This window comes from Elephas maximus, chromosome 1 (assembly GCF_024166365.1).
Source record: "Elephas maximus indicus isolate mEleMax1 chromosome 1, mEleMax1 primary haplotype, whole genome shotgun sequence".
In the NCBI taxonomy this organism is placed as follows: Eukaryota; Metazoa; Chordata; class Mammalia; order Proboscidea; family Elephantidae; genus Elephas; species Elephas maximus.
In genome coordinates this window covers 15,470,427-15,496,858 of record NC_064819.1, presented here as the reverse complement: position 1 = coordinate 15,496,858, position 26,432 = coordinate 15,470,427, and the positions used below count along the sequence as shown (strand labels likewise).

At 47.6% G+C, this 26,432-nt stretch overlaps 1 protein-coding gene across 21 annotated transcripts in view; it reads right to left on the bottom strand.

Moving 5' to 3' along the window:
- Window positions 1-26,432, bottom strand: part of KALRN (kalirin RhoGEF kinase) — a 792,110-nt gene that overhangs the window by 298,568 nt on the left and 467,110 nt on the right. For 16 of the 21 annotated variants that reach the window (XM_049878536.1, XM_049878496.1, XM_049878604.1 and 13 more), the window contains 5 exons: window positions 21,337-21,555; window positions 17,821-17,970; window positions 15,974-16,088; window positions 14,941-15,056; window positions 14,318-14,440 (listed from right to left, as the gene is read on the bottom strand). In XM_049878536.1, coding sequence (XP_049734493.1) covers window positions 14,318-14,440; window positions 14,941-15,056; window positions 15,974-16,088; window positions 17,821-17,970; window positions 21,337-21,555 — 723 coding nt within the window. The remainder of the gene's footprint in view (window positions 1-14,317; window positions 14,441-14,940; window positions 15,057-15,973; window positions 16,089-17,820; window positions 17,971-21,336; window positions 21,556-26,432) is intronic. The other 5 variants (XM_049878631.1, XM_049878638.1, XM_049878476.1 and 2 more) reach the window with 1 other exon arrangement.

Genomic DNA, 26,432 nt, shown 5'->3' with positions numbered 1-26,432 from the left:
GGCTATAATCAAAGAGATGGACAATTGGTGGTGGCAGTGGTGGTGGCAGGACGGCTATAATCAAAGAGATGGACAATTGGTGGTGGCGGCGGTGGTGGTGGCAGGACGGCTATAATCAAAGAGATGGACAATTGGTGGTGGCGGCGGTGGTGGTGGCAGGACGGCTATAATCAAAGAGATGGACAATTGGTGGTGGCGGTGTTGGTGGTGGCAGGATGGCTATAATCAAAGAGATGGACAATTGGTGGTGGCGGTGGTGGAGGTGGCAGGATGGCTATAATCAAAGAGATGGACAATTGGTGGTGGTGGTGGTGGTGGCAGGACGGCTATAATCAAAGAGATGGATAATTGGTGGTGGCAGTGGTGGTGGCAGGACGGCTATAATCAAAGAGATGGACAATTGGTGGTGGCGGTGGTGGTGGTGGCAGGAGGGCTATAATCAAAGAGATGGACAATTGGTGGTGGCAGTGGTGGTGGCAGGACGGCTATAATCAAAGAGATGGACAATTGGTGGTGGCGGTGGTGGTGGTGGCAGGAGGGCTATAATCAAAGAGGTGGACAATTGGTGGTGGTGGCGGGGGTGGTGGTGGCAGGACGGCTATAATCAAAGAGATGGACAATTGGTGGTGGCAGTGGTGGTGGCAGGACGGCTATAATCAAAGAGATGGACAATTGGTGGTGGCAGTGGTGGTGGCAGGACGGCTATAATCAAAGAGATGGACAATTGGTGGTGGCGGCGGTGGTGGTGGCAGGACGGCTATAATCAAAGAGATGGACAATTGGTGGTGGTGGCGGTGGTGGTGGCAGGACGGCTATAATCAAAGAGATGGACAATTGGTGGTGGCGGTGTTGGTGGTGGCAGGATGGCTATAATCAAAGAGATGGACAATTGGTGGTGGCGGTGGTGGTGGTGGCAGGACGGCTATAATCAAAGAGATGGACAATTGGTGGTGGCAGTGGTGGTGGCAGGACGGCTATAATCAAAGAGATGGACAATTGGTGGTGGCGGGGGTGGTGGTGGCAGGACGGCTATAATCAAAGAGATGGACAATTGGTGGTGGCAGTGGTGGTGGCAGGACGGCTATAATCAAAGAGATGGACAATTGGTGGTGGCGGGGGTGGTGGTGGCAGGACGGCTATAATCAAAGAGATGGACAATTGGTGGTGGCGGTGGTGGTGGTGGTGGTGGCAGGATGGCTATAATCAAAGAGATGGACAATTGGTGGTGGTGGCAGGGGTGGTGGTGGCAGGACGGCTATAATCAAAGAGATGGACAATTGGTGGTGGCAGTGGTGGTGGCAGGACGGCTATAATCAAAGAGATGGACAATTGGTGGTGGCAGTGGTGGTGGCAGGACGGCTATAATCAAAGAGATGGACAATTGGTGGTGGCGGTGGTGGTGGTGGCAGGATGGCTATAAGCAAAGAGATGGACAATTGGTGGTGGTGGCAGGGGTGGTGGTGGCAGGACGGCTATAATCAAAGAGATGGACAATTGGTGGTGGCAGTGGTGGTGGCAGGACGGCTATAATGAAAGAGATGGACAATTGGTGGTGGCGGTGGTGGTGGTGGCAGGACGGCTATAATCAAAGAGATGGACAATTGGTGGTGGCAGTGGTGGTGGCAGGACGGTATAATCAAAGAGATGGACAATTGGTGGTGGCGGCGGTGGCGGTGGCAGGACGGCTATAATCAAAGAGATGGACAATTGGTGGTGGCGGTGGTGGTGGTGGCAGGACGGCTATAATCAAAGAGATGGACAATTGGTGGTGGCAGTGGTGGTGGCAGGACGGCTATAATCAAAGAGATGGACAATTGGTGGTGGCGGCGGTGGCGGTGGCAGGACGGCTATAATCAAAGAGATGGACAATTGGTGGTGGCAGTGGTGGTGGCAGGACGGCTATAATCAAAGAGATGGACAATTGGTGGTGGCGGGGGTGGTGGTGGCAGGACGGCTATAATCAAAGAGATGGACAAATGGTGGTGGCGGTGGTGGAGGTGGCAGGACGGCTATAATCAAAGAGATGGACAATTGGTGGTGGCGGTGGTGGTGGTGGCAGGATGGCTATAATCAAAGAGATGGACAATTGGTGGTGGTGGCAGGGGTGGTGGTGGCAGGACGGCTATAATCAAAGAGATGGACAATTGGTGGTGGCAGTGGTGGTGGCAGGACGGCTATAATCAAAGAGATGGACAATTGGTGGTGGCGGTGGTGGTGGCAGGATGGCTATAATCAAAGAGATGGACAATTGATGATGGCAGTGGTGGTGGCAGGACGGCTATAATCAAAGAGATGGACAATTGGTAGTGGCGGTGGTGGTGGTGACAGGACGGCTATAATCAAAGAGGTGGACAATTGGTGGTGGCGGGGGTGGTGGTGGCAGGACGGCTATAATCAAAGAGATGGACAATTGGTGGTGGTGGCGGGGGTGGTGGTGGCAGGACGGCTATAATCAAAGAGATGGACAATTGGTGGTGGTGGCGGGGGTGGTGGTGGCAGGACGGCTATAATCAAAGAGATGGACAATTGGTGGTGGTGGTGGTGGTGGTGGCAGGAGGGCTATAATCAAAGAGATGGACAATTGGTGGTGGCGGTGGTGGTGGTGACAGGATGGCTATAATCAAAGAGGTGGACAATTGGTGGTGGTGGCGGGGGTGGTGGTGGCAGGACGGCTATAATCAAAGAGATGGACAATTGGTAGTGGCGGTGGTGGTGGTGACAGGATGGCTATAATCAAAGAGGTGGACAATTGGTGGTGGTGGCGGGGGTGGTGGTGGCAGGACGGCTATAATCAAAGAGATGGACAATTGGTGGTGGCAGTGGTGGTGGCAGGACGGCTATAATCAAAGAGATGGACAATTGGTGGTGGCAGTGGTGGTGGCAGGACGGCTATAATCAAAGAGATGGACAATTGGTGGTGGCGGCGGTGGTGGTGGCAGGACGGCTATAATCAAAGAGATGGACAATTGGTGGTGGCGGCGGTGGTGGTGGCAGGACGGCTATAATCAAAGAGATGGACAATTGGTGGTGGCGGTGTTGGTGGTGGCAGGATGGCTATAATCAAAGAGATGGACAATTGGTGGTGGCGGTGGTGGTGGTGGCAGGATGGCTATAATGAAAGAGATGGACAATTGGTGGTGGTGGTGGTGGTGGCAGGACGGCTATAATCAAAGAGATGGACAATTGGTGGTGGCGGTGGTGGTGGTGGCAGGAGGGCTATAATCAAAGAGGTGGACAATTGGTGGTGGTGGCGGGGGTGGTGGTGGCAGGACGGCTATAATCAAAGAGATGGACAATTGGTGGTGGTGGTGGTGGTGGTGGTGGCAGGACGGCTATAATCAAAGAGATGGATAATTGGTGGTGGCAGTGGTGGTGGCAGGACAGCTATAATCAAAGAGATGGACAATTGGTGGTGGCAGTGGTGGTGGTGGCAGGATGGCTATAATCAAAGAGATGGACAATTGGTGGTGGTGGCAGGGGTGGTGGTGGCAGGACGGCTATAATCAAAGAGATGGACAATTGGTGGTGGTGGCAGGGGTGGTGGTGGCAGGACGGCTATAATCAAAGAGATGGACAATTGGTGGTGGCGGTGGTGGTGGTGGTGGTGGCAGGATGGCTATAATCAAAGAGATGGACAATTGGTGGTGGTGGCAGGGGTGGTGGTGGCAGGACGGCTATAATCAAAGAGATGATCAATTGGTGGTGGTGGCAGGGGTGGTGGTGGCAGGACGGCTATAATCAAAGAGATGGACAATTGGTGGTGGCAGTGGTGGTAGCAGGACGGCTATAATCAAAGAGATGGACAATTGGTGGTGGCGGTGGTGGTGGTGGCAGGACGGCTATAATCAAAGAGATGGACAATTGGTGGTGGCGGCGGTGGTGGTGGCAGGACGGCTATAATCAAAGAGATGGACAATTGGTGGTGGCGGTGGTGGAGGTGGCAGGACGGGTATAATCAAAGAGATGGACAATTGGTGGTGGCGGGGGTGGTGGCAGGATGGCTATAATCAAAGAGATGGACAATTGGTGGTGGCGGTGGTGGTGGCAGGATGGCTATAATCAAAGAGATGGACAATTGGTGATGGCAGTGGTGGTGGCAGGACGGCTATAATCAAAGAGATGGACAATTGGTAGTGGCGGTGGTGGTGGTGACAGGATGGCTATAATCAAAGAGGTGGACAATTGGTGGTGGTGGCGGGGGTGGTGGTGGCAGGACGGCTATAATCAAAGAGATGGACAATTGGTGGTGGCAGTGGTGGTGGCAGGACGGCTATAATCAAAGAGATGGACAATTGGTGGTGGCAGTGGTGGTGGCAGGACGGCTATAATCAAAGAGATGGACAATTGGTGGTGGCGGCGGTGGTGGTGGCAGGACGGCTATAATCAAAGAGATGGACAATTGGTGGTGGCGGCGGTGGTGGTGGCAGGACGGCTATAATCAAAGAGATGGACAATTGGTGGTGGCAGTGGTGGTGGCAGGACGGCTATAATCAAAGAGATGGACAATTGGTGGTGGCAGTGGTGGTGGCAGGACGGCTATAATCAAAGAGATGGACAATTGGTGGTGGCGGCGGTGGTGGTGGCAGGACGGCTATAATCAAAGAGATGGACAATTGGTGGTGGCGGCGGTGGTGGTGGCAGGACGGCTGTAATCAAAGAGATGGACAATTGGTGGTGGCGGTGTTGGTGGTGGCAGGATGGCTATAATCAAAGAGATGGACAATTGGTGGTGGCGGTGGTGGTGGTGGCAGGATGGCTATAATCAAAGAGATGGACAATTGGTGGTGGTGGTGGTGGTGGCAGGACGGCTATAATCAAAGAGATGGACAATTGGTGGTGGCGGTGGTGGTGGTGGCAGGAGGGCTATAATCAAAGAGGTGGACAATTGGTGGTGGTGGCGGGGGTGGTGGTGGCAGGACGGCTATAATCAAAGAGATGGACAATTGGTAGTGGCGGTGGTGGTGGTGACAGGATGGCTATAATCAAAGAGGTGGACAATTGGTGGTGGTGGCAGGGGTGGTGGTGGCAGGACGGCTATAATCAAAGAGATGGACAATTGGTGGTGGCAGTGGTGGTGGCAGGACGGCTATAATCAAAGAGATGGACAATTGGTGGTGGCGGCGGTGGTGGTGGCAGGACGGCTATAATCAAAGAGATGGACAATTGGTGGTGGCGGCGGTGGTGGTGGCAGGAGGGCTATAATCAAAGAGATGGACAATTGGTGGTGGCGGTGGTGGTGGTGACAGGATGGCTATAATCAAAGAGGTGGACAATTGGTGGTGGTGGCGGGGGTGGTGGTGGCAGGACGGCTATAATCAAAGAGATGGACAATTGGTGGTGGCGGGGGTGGTGGTGGCAGGACGGCTATAATCAAAGAGATGGACAATTGGTGGTGGCGGGGGTGGTGGTGGCAGGACGGCTATAATCAAAGAGATGGACAATTGGTGGTGGCGGTGGTGGTGGTGGCAGGACGGCTATAATCAAAGAGATGGACAATTGGTGGTGGCGGTGGTGGTGGTGGCAGGATGGCTATAATCAAAGAGATGGACAATTGGTGATGGCAGTGGTGGTGGCAGGACGGCTATAATCAAAGAGATGGACAATTGGTAGTGGCGGTGGTGGTGGTGACAGGATGGCTATAATCAAAGAGGTGGACAATTGGTGGTGGTGGCGGGGGTGGTGGTGGCAGGACGGCTATAATCAAAGAGATGGACAATTGGTGGTGGCAGTGGTGGTGGCAGGACGGCTATAATCAAAGAGATGGACAATTGGTGGTGGCAGTGGTGGTGGCAGGACGGCTATAATCAAAGAGATGGACAATTGGTGGTGGCGGCGGTGGTGGTGGCAGGACGGCTATAATCAAAGAGATGGACAATTGGTGGTGGCGGCGGTGGTGGTGGCAGGACGGCTGTAATCAAAGAGATGGACAATTGGTGGTGGCGGTGTTGGTGGTGGCAGGATGGCTATAATCAAAGAGATGGACAATTGGTGGTGGCGGTGGTGGTGGTGGCAGGATGGCTATAATCAAAGAGATGGACAATTGGTGGTGGTGGTGGTGGTGGCAGGACGGCTATAATCAAAGAGATGGACAATTGGTGGTGGCGGTGGTGGTGGTGGCAGGAGGGCTATAATCAAAGAGGTGGACAATTGGTGGTGGTGGCGGGGGTGGTGGTGGCAGGACGGCTATAATCAAAGAGATGGACAATTGGTGGTGGCAGTGGTGGTGGCAGGACGGCTATAATCAAAGAGATGGACAATTGGTGGTGGCAGTGGTGGTGGCAGGACGGCTATAATCAAAGAGATGGACAATTGGTGGTGGCGGCGGTGGTGGTGGCAGGACGGCTATAATCAAAGAGATGGACAATTGGTGGTGGCGGCGGTGGTGGTGGCAGGACGGCTATAATCAAAGAGATGGACAATTGGTGGTGGCGGTGTTGGTGGTGGCAGGATGGCTATAATCAAAGAGATGGACAATTGGTGGTGGCGGTGGTGGAGGTGGCAGGATGGCTATAATCAAAGAGATGGACAATTGGTGGTGGTGGTGGTGGTGGCAGGACGGCTATAATCAAAGAGATGGATAATTGGTGGTGGCAGTGGTGGTGGCAGGACGGCTATAATCAAAGAGATGGACAATTGGTGGTGGCGGTGGTGGTGGTGGCAGGAGGGCTATAATCAAAGAGATGGACAATTGGTGGTGGCAGTGGTGGTGGCAGGACGGCTATAATCAAAGAGATGGACAATTGGTGGTGGCGGTGGTGGTGGTGGCAGGAGGGCTATAATCAAAGAGGTGGACAATTGGTGGTGGTGGCGGGGGTGGTGGTGGCAGGACGGCTATAATCAAAGAGATGGACAATTGGTGGTGGCAGTGGTGGTGGCAGGACGGCTATAATCAAAGAGATGGACAATTGGTGGTGGCAGTGGTGGTGGCAGGACGGCTATAATCAAAGAGATGGACAATTGGTGGTGGCGGCGGTGGTGGTGGCAGGACGGCTATAATCAAAGAGATGGACAATTGGTGGTGGTGGCGGTGGTGGTGGCAGGACGGCTATAATCAAAGAGATGGACAATTGGTGGTGGCGGTGTTGGTGGTGGCAGGATGGCTATAATCAAAGAGATGGACAATTGGTGGTGGCGGTGGTGGTGGTGGCAGGACGGCTATAATCAAAGAGATGGACAATTGGTGGTGGCAGTGGTGGTGGCAGGACGGCTATAATCAAAGAGATGGACAATTGGTGGTGGCGGGGGTGGTGGTGGCAGGACGGCTATAATCAAAGAGATGGACAATTGGTGGTGGCAGTGGTGGTGGCAGGACGGCTATAATCAAAGAGATGGACAATTGGTGGTGGCGGGGGTGGTGGTGGCAGGACGGCTATAATCAAAGAGATGGACAATTGGTGGTGGCGGTGGTGGTGGTGGTGGTGGCAGGATGGCTATAATCAAAGAGATGGACAATTGGTGGTGGTGGCAGGGGTGGTGGTGGCAGGACGGCTATAATCAAAGAGATGGACAATTGGTGGTGGCAGTGGTGGTGGCAGGACGGCTATAATCAAAGAGATGGACAATTGGTGGTGGCAGTGGTGGTGGCAGGACGGCTATAATCAAAGAGATGGACAATTGGTGGTGGCGGTGGTGGTGGTGGCAGGATGGCTATAAGCAAAGAGATGGACAATTGGTGGTGGTGGCAGGGGTGGTGGTGGCAGGACGGCTATAATCAAAGAGATGGACAATTGGTGGTGGCAGTGGTGGTGGCAGGACGGCTATAATGAAAGAGATGGACAATTGGTGGTGGCGGTGGTGGTGGTGGCAGGACGGCTATAATCAAAGAGATGGACAATTGGTGGTGGCAGTGGTGGTGGCAGGACGGTATAATCAAAGAGATGGACAATTGGTGGTGGCGGCGGTGGCGGTGGCAGGACGGCTATAATCAAAGAGATGGACAATTGGTGGTGGCGGTGGTGGTGGTGGCAGGACGGCTATAATCAAAGAGATGGACAATTGGTGGTGGCAGTGGTGGTGGCAGGACGGCTATAATCAAAGAGATGGACAATTGGTGGTGGCGGCGGTGGCGGTGGCAGGACGGCTATAATCAAAGAGATGGACAATTGGTGGTGGCAGTGGTGGTGGCAGGACGGCTATAATCAAAGAGATGGACAATTGGTGGTGGCGGGGGTGGTGGTGGCAGGACGGCTATAATCAAAGAGATGGACAAATGGTGGTGGCGGTGGTGGAGGTGGCAGGACGGCTATAATCAAAGAGATGGACAATTGGTGGTGGCGGTGGTGGTGGTGGCAGGATGGCTATAATCAAAGAGATGGACAATTGGTGGTGGTGGCAGGGGTGGTGGTGGCAGGACGGCTATAATCAAAGAGATGGACAATTGGTGGTGGCAGTGGTGGTGGCAGGACGGCTATAATCAAAGAGATGGACAATTGGTGGTGGCGGTGGTGGTGGCAGGATGGCTATAATCAAAGAGATGGACAATTGATGATGGCAGTGGTGGTGGCAGGACGGCTATAATCAAAGAGATGGACAATTGGTAGTGGCGGTGGTGGTGGTGACAGGACGGCTATAATCAAAGAGGTGGACAATTGGTGGTGGCGGGGGTGGTGGTGGCAGGACGGCTATAATCAAAGAGATGGACAATTGGTGGTGGTGGCGGGGGTGGTGGTGGCAGGACGGCTATAATCAAAGAGATGGACAATTGGTGGTGGTGGCGGGGGTGGTGGTGGCAGGACGGCTATAATCAAAGAGATGGACAATTGGTGGTGGCGGTGGTGGTGGTGGCAGGAGGGCTATAATCAAAGAGATGGACAATTGGTGGTGGCGGTGGTGGTGGTGACAGGATGGCTATAATCAAAGAGGTGGACAATTGGTGGTGGTGGCGGGGGTGGTGGTGGCAGGACGGCTATAATCAAAGAGATGGACAATTGGTAGTGGCGGTGGTGGTGGTGACAGGATGGCTATAATCAAAGAGGTGGACAATTGGTGGTGGTGGCGGGGGTGGTGGTGGCAGGACGGCTATAATCAAAGAGATGGACAATTGGTGGTGGCAGTGGTGGTGGCAGGACGGCTATAATCAAAGAGATGGACAATTGGTGGTGGCAGTGGTGGTGGCAGGACGGCTATAATCAAAGAGATGGACAATTGGTGGTGGCGGCGGTGGTGGTGGCAGGACGGCTATAATCAAAGAGATGGACAATTGGTGGTGGCGGCGGTGGTGGTGGCAGGACGGCTATAATCAAAGAGATGGACAATTGGTGGTGGCGGTGTTGGTGGTGGCAGGATGGCTATAATCAAAGAGATGGACAATTGGTGGTGGCGGTGGTGGTGGTGGCAGGATGGCTATAATGAAAGAGATGGACAATTGGTGGTGGTGGTGGTGGTGGCAGGACGGCTATAATCAAAGAGATGGACAATTGGTGGTGGCGGTGGTGGTGGTGGCAGGAGGGCTATAATCAAAGAGGTGGACAATTGGTGGTGGTGGCGGGGGTGGTGGTGGCAGGACGGCTATAATCAAAGAGATGGACAATTGGTGGTGGTGGTGGTGGTGGTGGTGGCAGGACGGCTATAATCAAAGAGATGGATAATTGGTGGTGGCAGTGGTGGTGGCAGGACAGCTATAATCAAAGAGATGGACAATTGGTGGTGGCAGTGGTGGTGGTGGCAGGATGGCTATAATCAAAGAGATGGACAATTGGTGGTGGTGGCAGGGGTGGTGGTGGCAGGACGGCTATAATCAAAGAGATGGACAATTGGTGGTGGTGGCAGGGGTGGTGGTGGCAGGACGGCTATAATCAAAGAGATGGACAATTGGTGGTGGCGGTGGTGGTGGTGGTGGTGGCAGGATGGCTATAATCAAAGAGATGGACAATTGGTGGTGGTGGCAGGGGTGGTGGTGGCAGGACGGCTATAATCAAAGAGATGGACAATTGGTGGTGGCAGTGGTGGTAGCAGGACGGCTATAATCAAAGAGATGGACAATTGGTGGTGGCGGTGGTGGTGGTGGCAGGACGGCTATAATCAAAGAGATGGACAATTGGTGGTGGCGGCGGTGGTGGTGGCAGGACGGCTATAATCAAAGAGATGGACAATTGGTGGTGGCGGTGGTGGAGGTGGCAGGACGGCTATAATCAAAGAGATGGACAATTGGTGGTGGCGGGGGTGGTGGCAGGATGGCTATAATCAAAGAGATGGACAATTGGTGGTGGCGGTGGTGGTGGCAGGATGGCTATAATCAAAGAGATGGACAATTGGTGATGGCAGTGGTGGTGGCAGGACGGCTATAATCAAAGAGATGGACAATTGGTAGTGGCGGTGGTGGTGGTGACAGGATGGCTATAATCAAAGAGGTGGACAATTGGTGGTGGTGGCGGGGGTGGTGGTGGCAGGACGGCTATAATCAAAGAGATGGACAATTGGTGGTGGCAGTGGTGGTGGCAGGACGGCTATAATCAAAGAGATGGACAATTGGTGGTGGCAGTGGTGGTGGCAGGACGGCTATAATCAAAGAGATGGACAATTGGTGGTGGCGGCGGTGGTGGTGGCAGGACGGCTATAATCAAAGAGATGGACAATTGGTGGTGGCAGTGGTGGTGGCAGGACGGCTATAATCAAAGAGATGGACAATTGGTGGTGGCAGTGGTGGTGGCAGGACGGCTATAATCAAAGAGATGGACAATTGGTGGTGGCGGCGGTGGTGGTGGCAGGACGGCTATAATCAAAGAGATGGACAATTGGTGGTGGCGGCGGTGGTGGTGGCAGGACGGCTGTAATCAAAGAGATGGACAATTGGTGGTGGCGGTGTTGGTGGTGGCAGGATGGCTATAATCAAAGAGATGGACAATTGGTGGTGGCGGTGGTGGTGGTGGCAGGATGGCTATAATCAAAGAGATGGACAATTGGTGGTGGTGGTGGTGGTGGCAGGACGGCTATAATCAAAGAGATGGACAATTGGTGGTGGCGGTGGTGGTGGTGGCAGGAGGGCTATAATCAAAGAGGTGGACAATTGGTGGTGGTGGCGGGGGTGGTGGTGGCAGGACGGCTATAATCAAAGAGATGGACAATTGGTGGTGGCAGTGGTGGTGGCAGGACGGCTATAATCAAAGAGATGGACAATTGGTGGTGGCAGTGGTGGTGGCAGGACGGCTATAATCAAAGAGATGGACAATTGGTGGTGGCGGCGGTGGTGGTGGCAGGACGGCTATAATCAAAGAGATGGACAATTGGTGGTGGCGGCGGTGGTGGTGGCAGGACGGCTATAATCAAAGAGATGGACAATTGGTGGTGGCGGTGTTGGTGGTGGCAGGATGGCTATAATCAAAGAGATGGACAATTGGTGGTGGCGGTGGTGGAGGTGGCAGGATGGCTATAATCAAAGAGATGGACAATTGGTGGTGGTGGTGGTGGTGGCAGGACGGCTATAATCAAAGAGATGGATAATTGGTGGTGGCAGTGGTGGTGGCAGGACGGCTATAATCAAAGAGATGGACAATTGGTGGTGGCGGTGGTGGTGGTGGCAGGAGGGCTATAATCAAAGAGATGGACAATTGGTGGTGGCGGTGGTGGTGGTGGCAGGACGGCTATAATCAGAGAGATGGACAATTGGTGGTGGTGGTGGTGGTGGCAGGACGGCTATAATCAAAGAGATGGACAATTGGTGGTGGCGGTGGTGGTGGTGGCAGGAGGGCTATAATCAAAGAGGTGGACAATTGGTGGTGGTGGCGGGGGTGGTGGTGGCAGGACGGCTATAATCAAAGAGATGGACAATTGGTGGTGGCAGTGGTGGTGGCAGGACGGCTATAATCAAAGAGATGGACAATTGGTGGTGGCAGTGGTGGTGGCAGGACGGCTATAATCAAAGAGATGGACAATTGGTGGTGGCGGCGGTGGTGGTGGCAGGACGGCTATAATCAAAGAGATGGACAATTGGTGGTGGTGGCGGTGGTGGTGGCAGGACGGCTATAATCAAAGAGATGGACAATTGGTGGTGGCGGTGTTGGTGGTGGCAGGATGGCTATAATCAAAGAGATGGACAATTGGTGGTGGCGGTGGTGGAGGTGGCAGGATGGCTATAATCAAAGAGATGGACAATTGGTGGTGGTGGTGGTGGTGGCAGGACGGCTATAATCAAAGAGATGGATAATTGGTGGTGGCAGTGGTGGTGGCAGGACGGCTATAATCAAAGAGATGGACAATTGGTGGTGGCGGTGGTGGTGGTGGCAGGAGGGCTATAATCAAAGAGATGGACAATTGGTGGTGGCGGTGGTGGTGGTGGCAGGACGGCTATAATCAGAGAGATGGACAATTGGTGGTGGCGGTGGTGGTGGTGGCAGGATGGCTATAATCAAAGAGATGGACAGTTGGTGGTGGCGGTGGCAGTGGCAGGATGGCTATAATCAAAGAGATGGACAATTGCAAGTGTTGGGCAGGATGTGGAGAAACTAGAACCCTGAGGAATTGCTGCTGGGATTGTAAAAGGTTCATCCGCTGTGGAAAACTGTTTGACATTTCCTCAAAAAAATTAAACATAGAGTTACCATTTGTCCCAGCTATTCCACTTTCAGGCATATACCTAAGAGAATTGAAAACACGTTCATACCAAAACTTCCTGAACGTGAATGTCCATAAGAACATTATCCACAATAGCCCCAAACTGTGAACAATCCAAACATCCGTATCACGTGATGAAGGGATAAACAAAATGTAGTATATCCATTCAATGGACTATCATCCAGCCATAAAAAGGATAAAATACTGCTACATGCTATAGCATGGATGGACCCTAAAAATATTCTAGTGAAAGAAGCCAGACACAAAAAGCCAGTTATTGTATGATTCTTTATATGAAATGACCAGAACAAGCAAATTCACAGAGACAGAAAGTAGATTAGTGGCTGCCAGAGGCTGGGGGAAGGGTAGGGATGGGGGTGGCTGCTAATGGGTACGGGATTTCTTTTGGGGTGATGAAAGTGTTCTGGAATTAGACAGTGATGATGGCTGTAAAGCCTTGTGAATATGATAATAACCACTGAATCGTAAAAAACAAAAATGAATGAATCTAAAAAAATGTTTTGCTTTTAGAAGAGATGGAGTTCCCCCAGATGTCAAGATGATTAAGGTTTCCTTTCATCATCTCCCTTGACCCCGTAGAGATTCTGAAACTCACAATAGGGAAGGATCATTTGTGTTCTTCTCATTGAATTGTCTATAGCACATCACAAGAAAACTTTGTTTTTCCTCTTATCCCCACCCAAATCTTCTTTATCTTACTTTTATCCTTACATTAGTGGATTTCTATATAGGAAGTACCATTTACCTTCAGCGTCTCTTCTACTTTATCTGTTTCTTTGGGGCAGAGCATAAGTCCATGTACTCTATTGCCCTATTCAGTCATGAGGTGTCCCATATTTACTCTCTTGTGATTCAAGGGCAGTTTGGTTTCCATTTCAAATTGATTTTATTGGTTATAAAGATTAAAACCAGAGATGGCTGGTTAAATGAGATTTGTTTCTGAGAAGTGGGACTGGGGTAGCAGAGGGGGCTGTTGTTTTTCATCGGAAGCTCCTCAGCTAGATTTGTCAGCCTGCAGACATTCTTATAACAAATAACCCTGCGGTTTGGAATCTGAGAGATGGAAGAATGATAACCCATTAACAGGAAGAGTTAAGTTGAGAATGAGAGCGAGCATAAGGAGCTAAAGCAGAAGAATCATTTTAAATATAGATTTGGGAGTAGGTGTTGAAATCTACCCAAACCTCCTTTTTTCCCTTATGTTCACGAATGTTTGCTGCCTCCCTTCGATATGTAACATACAGTCAGGGAACTTGGAGAACAAAGCGTTAATAAAGCATGGTTCTTGTCCTTCAAGATCTTGCTGGCTCATACAGGAGATGACATAGCACACAGATAATTGGAGAACAGGACTGTCCCTGCCAGGTGCCTTAAGCGTTATACAGAAAACAAGGGCTGTAGGGCAGGGATGTGATAAGAGAATTTCCTGGCTGTTTAGGCAGCATCACAGAGGAGGAAAAGGCACTGAAGTGGAAAGAGGCATAAACTGGAAGGAAGGGAAGAATATTCCAGGCAAAGAAATGTTAGAGGAAGGTACAGAGGCAAGAAAGTATATGGTGTATGATCCCTCAGAGGGTAAGAAAGTACACACATTCCACTGCTACATAAATTTTACATAGAAGAACACCTGAAGACAAAGCTGGGGAGGTAGGGTGGTGCAGTTGTATGTTGAGTGTTCTATAACGTAAAATTGGACAGAATGGGGAGTGTCAGGTGGATTTGGGAAGGGGTTTGGAATGCTTCCTACCTTGGCAGGCACCCTGAATTCCCCATATTCTTTCAGCAGTTCCTGAGTCTCCTCTGTGGTCTCTCCAGTGGAGGTATGTGTTGAGAGGTAATATTCACCTGTTTCTTGGATCCAGTCCAATGCCTGTGGGAGGAGACGACACACCCAATCCCTCAAAAGTCAGCGGTCAGTGGGAAAACATGCCATGGGACAATGAAGGCTTGTGGTTTGGGACAGCATGGCGGATCCAGGAAATGTTGACACAATTTGATTGATCAGCTCGGAAATTGTTTTCAAAAATGAGCCCTCCCCTGTCAGATTTGGAACATCCTAGCAGCAAAGAGTGTTTCCTCCCTTAGAATGGAGACTCTTCTAGGCCAGGCCCAGCATCATCCATAAGTTAGGGACAATTGCCTCCAGCACCTTCTCACAACTCCTGGTACCAAACTTTGAATACAGAGTGCTTGGTAAAAGCTGAACACATGATAAATGACAACCTTTCCTCTTTCTTCTCTTCATCCTCACCTCCCATCTCCATTCTGCCTGCTCCTGTGGCTCTCTTTGGGACTGTCCCAAGTCTTGGCCATCTGGGCCTCCATACACCCCCAGAACTGAGGCAAAGCCAGGGAAAACTTTGGACGTACCTGCTTAGCGCTGCGCTCAAATACCACGTACTGCTGACACTGGTCTAACCGCCGCTTCTTCAAGGTCCAGAAGTGCAGGACACGATTCTCTCTCTGCAAGAGCTCACTCAAGATGGCTGAAGGGCAGAGGAGACAGTGCGTGTCACAGGAAGGCTCTGAACAAGCCCAACCAACCACTTCAGCCCCATGGCCCAGCTGGCTTCTAACCATGACCGTCAAAGCCTCTCCACAGGACCAATCCAGTCATCAGAAATCCAGGGAACAAACACTGGGAACTACAGAGGATTTCTCAGAAAGGATAATAAGTGACAAAGCCAGGATTAGACCTTCATTTTATGATTTCCAGTCAACATCTTGTTCCCAGGCCATAAGATACCCTAGTCTTCTGCTGTTCAGTTTGGTAGCCACTAGCCACCCATGATTGCTTGCATTTAAACTGTTGTTGTTAGCTGTCATTGAGTTGACCTCCAACTCATAGAGACCCCTTGGACAACAGAATCAGACACTGCATGGTCCTGCACCATCCCCATGATTGTTGTAGACTGGACTGCTGTGTTTCATAGAATTTTCATTGGCTGATTTTCGGAAGTAGATTGCCAAGTCTTTCTTCCTAACGTTTAAATTAATTACTATCAAATACAATTCAAAATTAGTTTCTCAGTTCCACTAACCACATTTCAAGTGCTCAATAGCCACATATGTCCACTGGTATTGCACAACGTCAATGCAGAACATTTCCATTATCTCAGAAAATTCTATTAGACAGCAGTGCCCTAGGCTCTAAGATAAATGAAAAAGCTTAGGGGGAAATTTTATCCTCATTTTTCCATTCTAAAATCTTGATGCATATTCAGGATTGATCACGAATCACCACTGCCCCCTCCAAGCCCACAACAAACTTGCTCTCCTCTAAGAAGAAGGAACAGGAAATCTGAGAACACATGAAGATGAGGTACAGACTGTTTCAGGAAGGGGTGGGGCTTCTGGTCCATGCTGCTGTAGTGACCAGTGACCCAGAAGTTCTCCCGCTGACCTTTTACTTGCTGCTCAGGTCCCCGGGTGTGGCTGGCGACACTGGGCATGCTGACGTTGTTCCTGTGGATGTACTTCAGGAACACCTCAGCGTTCCGCCGTGCCAGGGTGCAGGCCTAAAAGAGACCAGGGTGTGAGGTCCCACTCCCAGTACATGCATGGAACCCAAGACACTGGACAGGGGCGCCCTCCTTCCGCCTTTGTAGGACTCAAGCCTGAGGGCTGGACTGTTAGGAGGATTCTGCAGCTCTGGAGGTCACTTCTGGTTCATGGACACTCCAATTCCAATTGAAAGGGCTCACCCTCTAAGATGTCCTTTGGTCAAGTAAAGAATTACTCCCTGGGCTCCCTGCTTTACATCTCAGAGAAAAATAAGAAGGCAGTCATCGCTTGACTATCTACATGGTAATTAGGCATTACGGACACTCTCAGGCCTTCTGTCCCCAGAAGGCCTCTTTTATGACCACTGGTCTAAGGCCAGGGAACATAACCTCACTTCAACATTAGTTTATTTTAGACTTCAGAAAGTAAATTTGGTGAACAAATCTACTAACCATATATTCCAAATCCAAATGGAAATTACCAACATTTTTCAAGCCTATTTGTCCATTAAATCCACTCCTACCTCAATAGCACGAATAAACATCTTATTGCTGGGAAATACTGATTGACATAAAGGATTAAGAGCCATTACAATACTTCTTTTAAGATTCACATTAGCTGGGAGTCACAGATTGGGCAGGTAAAACTCTCCTTGGATGGATGGGGGAGACTGAGGCCCAGAAAAGGCAGGAGTTGTGAAGTGAGTCAGGTCTAGAATCTAGATCTGTTGACAGTACTTCTGGTTTTTCTCAAGACCCTGTATTTTCTGAATTATCTGAAAAGCACTGTTTTTCTCTGACTGTAAAACTAATACATGCTGGTCCACTAATTTGAATCCATAGTTTTCAGAATTAAATTACCTCTAGACAAAATCTTCAAATTTTAGAAACTTCTTACACTTAGCACATGATACCACAGCTTATTTTAAATGTTGTGTTAGCAGCAATGGCTTCTTGGAACTCTGAGAAAAGAAGGAAAAGGCTGACGGTGGGTCAATCAACTCTGTGGCTCATGAATTTATCAACTGGACGGTGGTCCAAAATGAAGGAATCTAAAATGGATCAACTAATGCATACAAATTGAGAACTCCACGTTCTAGTCACTGAACTCTACGTTCAGACCAGAAGGTTTTCTTTTTTTTCTTCAAAAGAAACAAATTTTAAAAATTTTATGAAGAAATATCTTAACACCTTTATTTAAAATCCTTGATATGCTCTACTTAAACTCGTTTTAAATTTTGTGCTTTGGAAAAGGAAGGCCTTTTTAAGTAATTTTAAGCCCTTGTATACAACAATTGCTGTTTAATCTTATAAGTGCTTGTTGTGTGCCACTGAGTTGATTCCAATTCACAGCACTCTACTGGACAGAGTAGAACTGCCCTGTAGAGTTTCCCAGGCTGAAATCTTCATGGGAGCAGATTGCCACGTCTTCTTTCCCATGGAGTGGCTGGTGGGTTCAAACCACTGACCTTTCAGTTAGCAGTACAGCACTTAACCGTTTTGTCATCAGGGCTGCTTTTATCTTATTAATAAGAGCTGATTAATAAGGGTTCTGTTTGAATGCAGGTGCAGATACTGAACAGACCATTGAACAAAAACAACACACTAATAGGTGGTCAAGTACAGAAAATTCCTAACAGAAGAAAAGGTGATAAGCAAAGAGAGAGAAGAGAGGGGAGAGAGAGATAAGGTGAATGGACAAACAAGACGCTGGAGTTGAAGACCCTGGAAGACGACGTGCTCTGACCTTAAGAAAGGCCTCCTTTTGTTCCAAATGTTTGCTGATGAGTGGAATGACATGGTCGATCTCTGCTGCTGGCCCCAGTTTATCTCGTCCGCCACACCAGTCCTCATCTCTCCGGTATTCTTGCTCTAAGCTCTCCAGGACACTACACACCTAACAAATTGTGGAGGAAAAGACTCAGTAAATTAATCAATCAAGAAGTATTTTCTGAGGACCTTCAGCCAAGAGAGCCCTGCACAGGTGAGCTTCAAGTTCAGTTTGCAGACTGAGTGTATGGTATGCAAACATTTTTCAAGCCTATTTGTCCATTAAATCCACTCCCACCTCAATAGCACGAATAAACATCTTATTGCTGGGAAATACTGATTGACATAAAGGATTAAGAGCCATTACAATACTTCTTTTAAGATTCACATTAGCTGGGAGTCACAGATTGGGCAGGTAAAACTCTCCTTGGATGGATGGGGGAGACTGAGGCCCAGAAAAGAAGTCCAGGAGGCAGTGGAAGTCATGTGCCTGGAGCTCAAGAGATAATACAATTGAAGATAGGGATTCTGGAATCATTTTCTATGGTTCACGGCTAAAGGCTGAAGCTATGGGGTTGATGATATCACCCAGGGATAGTATGTAGAGAAAGAAAAGAAGGGAAACTGCTATTTTTTGGGTTTCAAAGTATGTGTGTGTATGTATACATATACATACATAAAATACATACATATTATATTGTTGTAATCTCACAATAAGCCTGTGAATTAGGTAGAATAGGAAAATGAGGGTCAGAGAAGATACCTGGCTTGCCCAACCATCCGTACTTGCCCCACAGTAAGTAGCCTCAAGCAGAGGTAAAGAAGGAAGTTGCCTATGGGGTGCGATTTATGGGCCATAAATGAATGTCACTTTCCCCTCCCCAGGGGAAAAATACTCTAGCAAGTATGTTTCTAAGTCCTACTATAAGGCAATGACATTTCCAGGCCTTCTGTCACAAAATGCAAATTTCTTTCAGAAGGATAACAAATTTGGGTTTTCTTAACCTAAAAGACAGCTAAGAAGTTTTTCAGTTCTAAAAATACTGAGAGGCCATGTTAAGTGACCTTATAAATGACCTCACAAGATAGCAGAAGCATTTTAAAGAGAACTTGCCTGGGAAAAAGTTATGTTGGGTGCCACAGTTTGAGACCCGAGACAGCCTAGGATCAGAGGCACTGATATGAGGGGAGGATGCATGAAACATAACTCCATATTCCTATACCTGTCTTCAAATGGAGTTTGATTACCTACTTGGATATGGCAGTAGGAGAGAGCAGCTCTAACTCTATCCTTGGCTGCCTCAGTCTGGGAAGGTCATTCCTTTTGATGAAGGACATGCCTTTGGGAAGGATGTTCATTGAATGATGAACTAACCCATGTCCCAGGCAGAGCACACTGAGTGCAGACATGATCCCCACGTAAGAGAGGGCTCGTCCCCAAAGCTCCAGCTGACTTCACTAGCCCTATCCATGGCACCATGCACCTCTCTTCATCAAAGGCATGAAACCGCAGACAGGCTCATGTCTTGATAAGACAGAGTATACACAGTCAAAACTATAAGAGAAAAAGTACTTGAAACCTGTCCCATCATAGCACTGGACTTAGAGCCAATAAACGTGGGCACAGAAGTCAAAAGATTATCTACTATAAATTCTTAAAATTAACCTGTGAGAAATAAAAACCTAGAGAGGTAATGAAACTTGGGTAAAGTCAGTTCAGGGTCAAACTTCCTGACCCTTAATCTAGTGCTCTGCTGCCTTCAGCATCTTGAACCATCTCAAATTAAAATTTGGGTGTGATATTAGATAGGGACTAAGCCTCATTTTTTCCTCAGATGAATATTCAGTTGTTCAGCACCATTTGTTGAAAATGCTGTCCTTTCCCCATTGAAATGCTTTGTGAAAAATCAACTGACTGCATGTGTGTGGGTCTATTTCTGGACTCCGGCCTGTTCCATTGATACAGGTGTCCGCTCTTACGCCAGTACCATTCTGTCTGGATTACTGTAGCTTTAGCGTAAGTCTTAATCAGTTAGTATAACTCCTCCAACTTTGTTCTTTCAAGATTTTTTTGTCATTCTAGGTTCTTTGCATTTCCATATAAATTTTAGAATCAGTTAATTTCTAAAAAGTCTGCTGGGGTTTGATTGGAATTGTGCTGAATATACACATCAACTTGGGGGGCTTTTAGCTCATCTCTCTGAAACAACAGAAAGAGGGCTTGGAGAAGGTGCAGCGCCCGTAACACTGGCTGCAGGGCCATTTACATTTGCTTTGAGGATAGACTTTCCTGTGGTCCCTATAAATCACCCCGAGGAGAATGTATCTCTGATATGTCTCTACCAGTGAGCGATTCAAACGAGGAAACTATTTTACACTGAATAAAATGACTCCCGCTTTAAACCTCTATTTCATGGGAAGAGTTCCCTAACAGCACCCCAATCATTTTTAAAACCCTCTCACACAAATCCTTGTGCAAACTGCTGTAGAGACGTAATGGCACTGGATCTGCATCTTTATGGCTCTGCTACCTGCATCTCCTGCCTTTTCTCCCACAGCTGTATCATCTTCCCAGGTAAGCTCCTAATTTCCAAAAGACAGAGGGCTGTGTCTCCTCCATTAGACTGGGGTCCCATGAGCGAAAGAGCTGTATGTGTTTCAAGCAAATATTCGCTCTCCTCTTCCAGCCTTCATGGAAACCCTGGTGGTATAGTGGTTAAGTACTATGGCTGCTAACCAAGAGGATGGCAGTTCGAACCCGCCAGGTGCTCCTTGGAAACTCTATGGGGCAGTTCTACTCTGTCCTATAGGGTCGCTATGAGTCAGAATTGACTCGACAGCAATGGGTTTGGGTTTTTGGTTTTCCAACCTTCATAGGAGGCATACCCTCCCCTGCCTCACTGATGTTGGTTTGGACATGTGACTTCCTTTGGCAATGGAATGTTAGAGAAGGCAGCTTTTGAGCACGGTAGGTTTTGGACTCTTGCACTCAGGCTTCAGATGACTGCTGGTCAAGGAGGGTGAAAGCCATGGGAGCAGATCTGGACCCAATCTGCAGGTTGGAGCGTAAGTTGGCCAAGCTCAGCCTAGTCAGCTGAACCCCAGGTACTAGAGAAAAATGAACGCCTATTGTTTTGTACTATTGAGTGTTGAGGGTGGTTTGTTACACAGCAGTATTGTTGCAATAGCTAACTGATACACTGCTCAAATCTAACATCCAGTATATGCCCAATTTCCTCTTCAACACCTCAGTAAAGATCTTACGAGTTTGAGAAATTTATTTTATAAGGGAGGAAAAAAAAAAAACCCACATGGTCCACTGCTCTAATAGAAAGGAATACAAAGAAACCAACATGGTGGTCCACACACCATTCTCCTACTCTCAGACGTTAGTACCGAGAGGCCTGGCTTCTTGCTGCAGATTTTCAGTATGAGTCAGGAAACGGCCCTCAGTCAGCCTTGGCCCCACGTATCCCATAGCCTTTTCCCTTACCTGCTCCGAAGTCTTGTAAAAGGCCACTGAGGCATTGACCAGTTTTAGCCGGTCTTCCATCTTCAGCATGAGCTGCTGCCAGTGCAGGGCCACCTTCTCGGCACATTCCCGGATGGCATCGGCGTCGTAGTGGCCGGCCTGGAGAAGGGCCTCAGCTTTCTGTTGTACCTGCAGGGCGCTCTGGTGCGTCTTCTGCAAGGAAGTGGCATGAAAGAGGGACTGGGCACAAGGGGAGGAGAGAGGGCCGTGGGAACGACGACGCAGGCGTGGTATGGGAGGGGGTGGAGTGAGGCGTGAGTGGAAAGATGCAGAAAAGTTAAAGAGCTTTAAATGACTGGTTCAAGCATTTTTGTCATGAAGATTAATACATTATTGTTTTTAAAGCATATTTTTAAAAAGAATACCATACAATTCCATTAACTAATCTCTCAGAACCCTAACTCTGGTCCTTCCTCCTTTTTCCTCTACCTGCAGCACTCTGGGTTTTAAGGAGAGTTGGCTTTCTGGGGAAGAGAAACAGCATCTGTGTGTATAAATCTGTTCCCTGATTGGTTCATAGTTACATTTCCTTTTCAAATCTAATCATAAAATTGTTCATCATACTGAGTTTTCAAAGGAGGTTATGGCTGCAGTCCCATTTTATGGATCAAATAAACGCAGCACATAAAAAGAAAAATCTTTGTGTAATAAAAATCTCAGTCAAGAAGGCAATCATTCCAGTAGAAGAAATTAGTTTGGTAGGTTAATAAAGCTCTCATCCTTCATTAGTTACCCCACCAAGGACAGAGCAGCACTGTAGATAATTCGGCCCAACATATAACCCCCATGTCATTTACATTTGCCTATAGGGTACAATATTTTATATAGATATTTATAAAACAGGAAGAATGAACAGAACAAAAACAAGAAAGTACTAGTATCTTTCAAACGGTTTTTGTAAGAAAATACTATATATATATAATGTTTTGGTAGAAGGTTTAGTTTATTTAGTTTAGTTTGTGAATGCTTCCTGACTCAGGCCAAATGTGGTTCGCATTCTCTGAGTACACATTAAATGCCAGAGGTGAGGAGGCCTGACTGGAGGACTGTGTCAGCAGGGAAATACATGGGATTAAAATTTACTAAAATAAAATACTGACATGGATAACCCTGGTGAGAATATTAAAGCCCAACTGACTTGAAAAAATTAATATCTTCATTCTATCCTCAATTGCTGGGATCACTTCAACCCAATAAATCAAACCAAACGCACTGCTGTCCGGTCCGTTCCAACTCACGGTGCCCCCATGTGTCATGGAGTGGAACTGCTGCATAGGGTTTTTAGCTGTAATCTTGATGGAAGCAGATCACCAGGCCTTTCTTCCGCAGTGCCACTGTGTATGTTTGAACCACCAACCTTAGGTTAGTAGTCAAGCACAAATCACTTGTGCCACCCAGGGACCCTCTTTATGGTGTAGTACTACTTTGGCCTTTCCACTTTTAGGAAAGTATAGCTTAGTGGACAGTGAAAGGGAATGACCTAGAACCCCAGTAATTTGTCCCCGAATCACTTTCTGCCCTTCTTCTTGGGCAGCAGTACAGGGACAATTCCCAAGAGCTAATACATTCAGCACTTACTGTGTCACCACGTTTGCCCTTCCTGCTCATTCCAAACTGTAGCCTACACACCCTGATTTTTCCCAGTTGATCAACTGCCTCCTGGCTTCCCTTCCCTTTCCTGAATCTGCCCTTGGTGTTAGCTGTGTTAGCATGACCTCATCTATCCTTCTCTAAAATACTTTCCCCACTGTAGTCTTCCATTTCTATTGCTGGTGCCAACTCATACTGACCCCAAAGAATAGATGAGAACGGCCCCACAGGGTTTCCAAGGAGAGGCTGGTGGATTAGAACTGCTGACCCTTTTGGTTGGCAGCCCAATGGTTAACCACTGTGCCACCAGGGCTCACCATACACTATTAGCATATATGTGCTATTATGCCTTTTCCTGTGAGTGTGGAGGTGTAGCTTTAATTTTCATATCATTTAGGCTGCATAAACCAATTCCATCTCACTACCTTAGTAATAAATCCTCTTCCTAATTCCTAATGCCATTATCATCTAATAGTCTAGGAATGCCTCCCCCTCTTAATTTCCAAAAGGATAAAGTGTTAGCCATATGTCATCATCTGCTTTGCTAAGCTTAAGTCATCATTTTGCATTTATTTCTACTCCCAAGTATGTAACTCTACTGAGTACCATATCTTTGAGACATGGATTATGAAAAATATTAATATTTAGTAGTAGTACACAGAAGAAACTGAACCAAATCAACTGAATTTATTATCCAGTTTTAACTACTTTTTTCTGACACAATGCCTATGTTTAAAAATGCCTATGTTAAAATAGGAAAAATCCAAATAAAAGTAGATTATAAAATTGAGCCTGAAGACATACCAGTCACAATATCTTAAATATTACTAAATAATTGTCTAGGTTTGCTTCACAAAACCACACTTCTTCTGGGTGTGATGTACCCTTTTCCATTCTAAATGGCTCTAGAGGAGCTTCCTGAAGCCAAGGCTATTTTAGCTAAGATATCTGAGACCTTCCTTGGGGAGACCAAAACTTTCAACCTCATGAGGCCACTCAAACTAGGGTGAGCAGTCATCCAGTGTTCCCATGTTCCAGGCCCACTGTATGTCTATTTTCCTGGCTTAGTTATTAATAATTCCTTCCTTCACTCTTAGACGTATCTCAGTGTGAGAAACAAATTATACAGGCATTCTATCTATCGCTATTTGATTTTACCTTCAGGAGCCTAGGGTTCTTTCTAGGGGCCAATAAGTCAAATTACGTTTCCCATCAAAAATCATTGTACTGGCCTCAAGTTTTTAACACCACCAAAATAGATTAAGACAAATCAGACTATTTACGCTTCCTGTCAGTTGCTTGGAGCCTTCCTGGTCTATTTTCCCTCTGATGTAGAACCTGGTCTAAACTGACACAATTAGAGTGAAGGCTACTCAGAGAAAGAGCTCATGTTGAAATCCTGGTTCTATTCTCTTCATTATTCTATCCATGCTATAGACCCTGCCTACCTTCTGTTCTCAATACCTTCCAGAAATCCAACTGCTCTGCCATGTTCTCTTGAAACCACAGACACTAGAAGGGCCTATATCTTGAAATTAATTCCAAAAGATTTGATCCCGTTATACCCATACAGAACTTCAGAACTGATTACGAGATGTATATGCTTAGTGAGTCTCTATTCCGTCAGAAGGAACAGCACCTAGCACAAGCTAATACATACTGTGTATGCAGTCATGTGGAATTTAGTCATCTCAATAGCACTGCTAACGCATTAAGGATCACTGGTGATGCAACGCTCAAGCATTCGGCTGCTAATTGAAAGGCCAGTGGTTCAAACCCACCAGCCACTCCGTAGAAGAAAAGACCTGGCAATCTTTCTTCATGAAGATTAAACCCGTTGTCATCAAGTCGATTCCAACTCTTAGTGACCCTATAGGACAGAGCAGAACTATCCCAGAGAGTTTCCAAGGCTGTAATCTTTATGGGAGCAGACTGCTGCGTCTTTCTCCTGCAGAGTGGCTGGTGGGTTTGAACTGTTGACCTTTTGGCTAGCAGCCGAGTGCTTAACAACTGTGCCACCAGGGCTCCTTCCCTTAAAGATTACAGCCTAGGAAACCCTATAGAGCAGCTACTCTGTCCTATAGGCTCACTGTGAGTCGGAATAGACTCGATGGCACACAGCAACAACAGCTAATGAATTTACCATTTCCCACCAGCATATTGAGATGCTCAAGTGTGTCACGACACTTGATTTTACTTGCCCATCATTTGATTAAGAGACTGTAAATTTAACTATCTTGACAGAAATAGGTAGACTTTCACCCTTAAGGTGAATAAAGAGGAGATATGGCCAAGAGCTATCTTCTCTCTGCCCAGCAACCCTTAGTGCTTCTTGTCATGTCTCTATTCTTGATTGTTCACCCTTCATTCTCTTCATTGTTGCTTAAACCTCTCTTTAGGACCTTGACCACTGTGTGCCTGATTCATGACTGTAGTTCTGATCCTGACTTATCCTCTACAGGGAAGAGACCCTACACTGTCAGATCTGTGTGTGTCAGTAAACTGCAGCAGAGATAACTGATGATGACACAGCAATCCTTAGAAACATTTCTCCTTAGAAAATGGTTTGCATATATTGTGCGTGCATCCATGTTAGATCTCAGATGCCAGGCAGGACTTCTAACACTAGCAATGGTCCCTAAGACGATATCAAGCATCTCATAGAAACATATTATTCATCATAACATCACATACGAGATGGTTTCTGGAAAATCAAATGGCTGAATTCAATCAATACTGGTTTAAACATGGCTATTAATCAATTGGATTACCATACTTAAAGACAAACTTGTAGGCAGATTCAGTTGAAATTTTATTATTTCCCCACCATTGTTGTGGTAAGTTCTCATTAGCAACCATTTCTTACTATAACACCTTCACATTTCTTAAACACTCAGAAGTGGGCCGAGTTTTACTGAACCACAGGTAAGGAGTGTCTTTGAATTTCTCACTCTTTCATCTCTTTTCCCACTGGGACTGAACTTATTTTGAATATAGCTCCCACGTCCCACTTCCAAGCCTTTCCCCAACACTTCTCCAAACTAATCAGCTCAAATCTCTTTGGGAAGGAGAATGTTCTAGTGGAAAAGATAATTAAAGACATTATTTAAAGTAAGAAAATATTTGTATTAGATTTTTGTAAGTGGAATTTTATGTTAAAATAGGCTTTAAGAGAAGTCCCAGTTAGTGAGCTACTTCTGTTAATAACTTTTCCTTTCAAGATGACTTCCACCACCACTACTGAAAAACTGTTTCCAGTGAGGCAAACTATCTGGGGCAATTTGCTCCAATTCTAATTGTCATTGTTCAAAGGCAAGGTCTGACAATACTACCTAGAAGTGACATGTAAACCAAACGTTTAAAAATAAAATCCTCATTTACGAACGACTTTTGTACTTGTTCATCCTCAATTCTGAGTGATCTTCAACTGCAGGTGGCTTCTAACCTTTTACATTTCTCACGTTGTA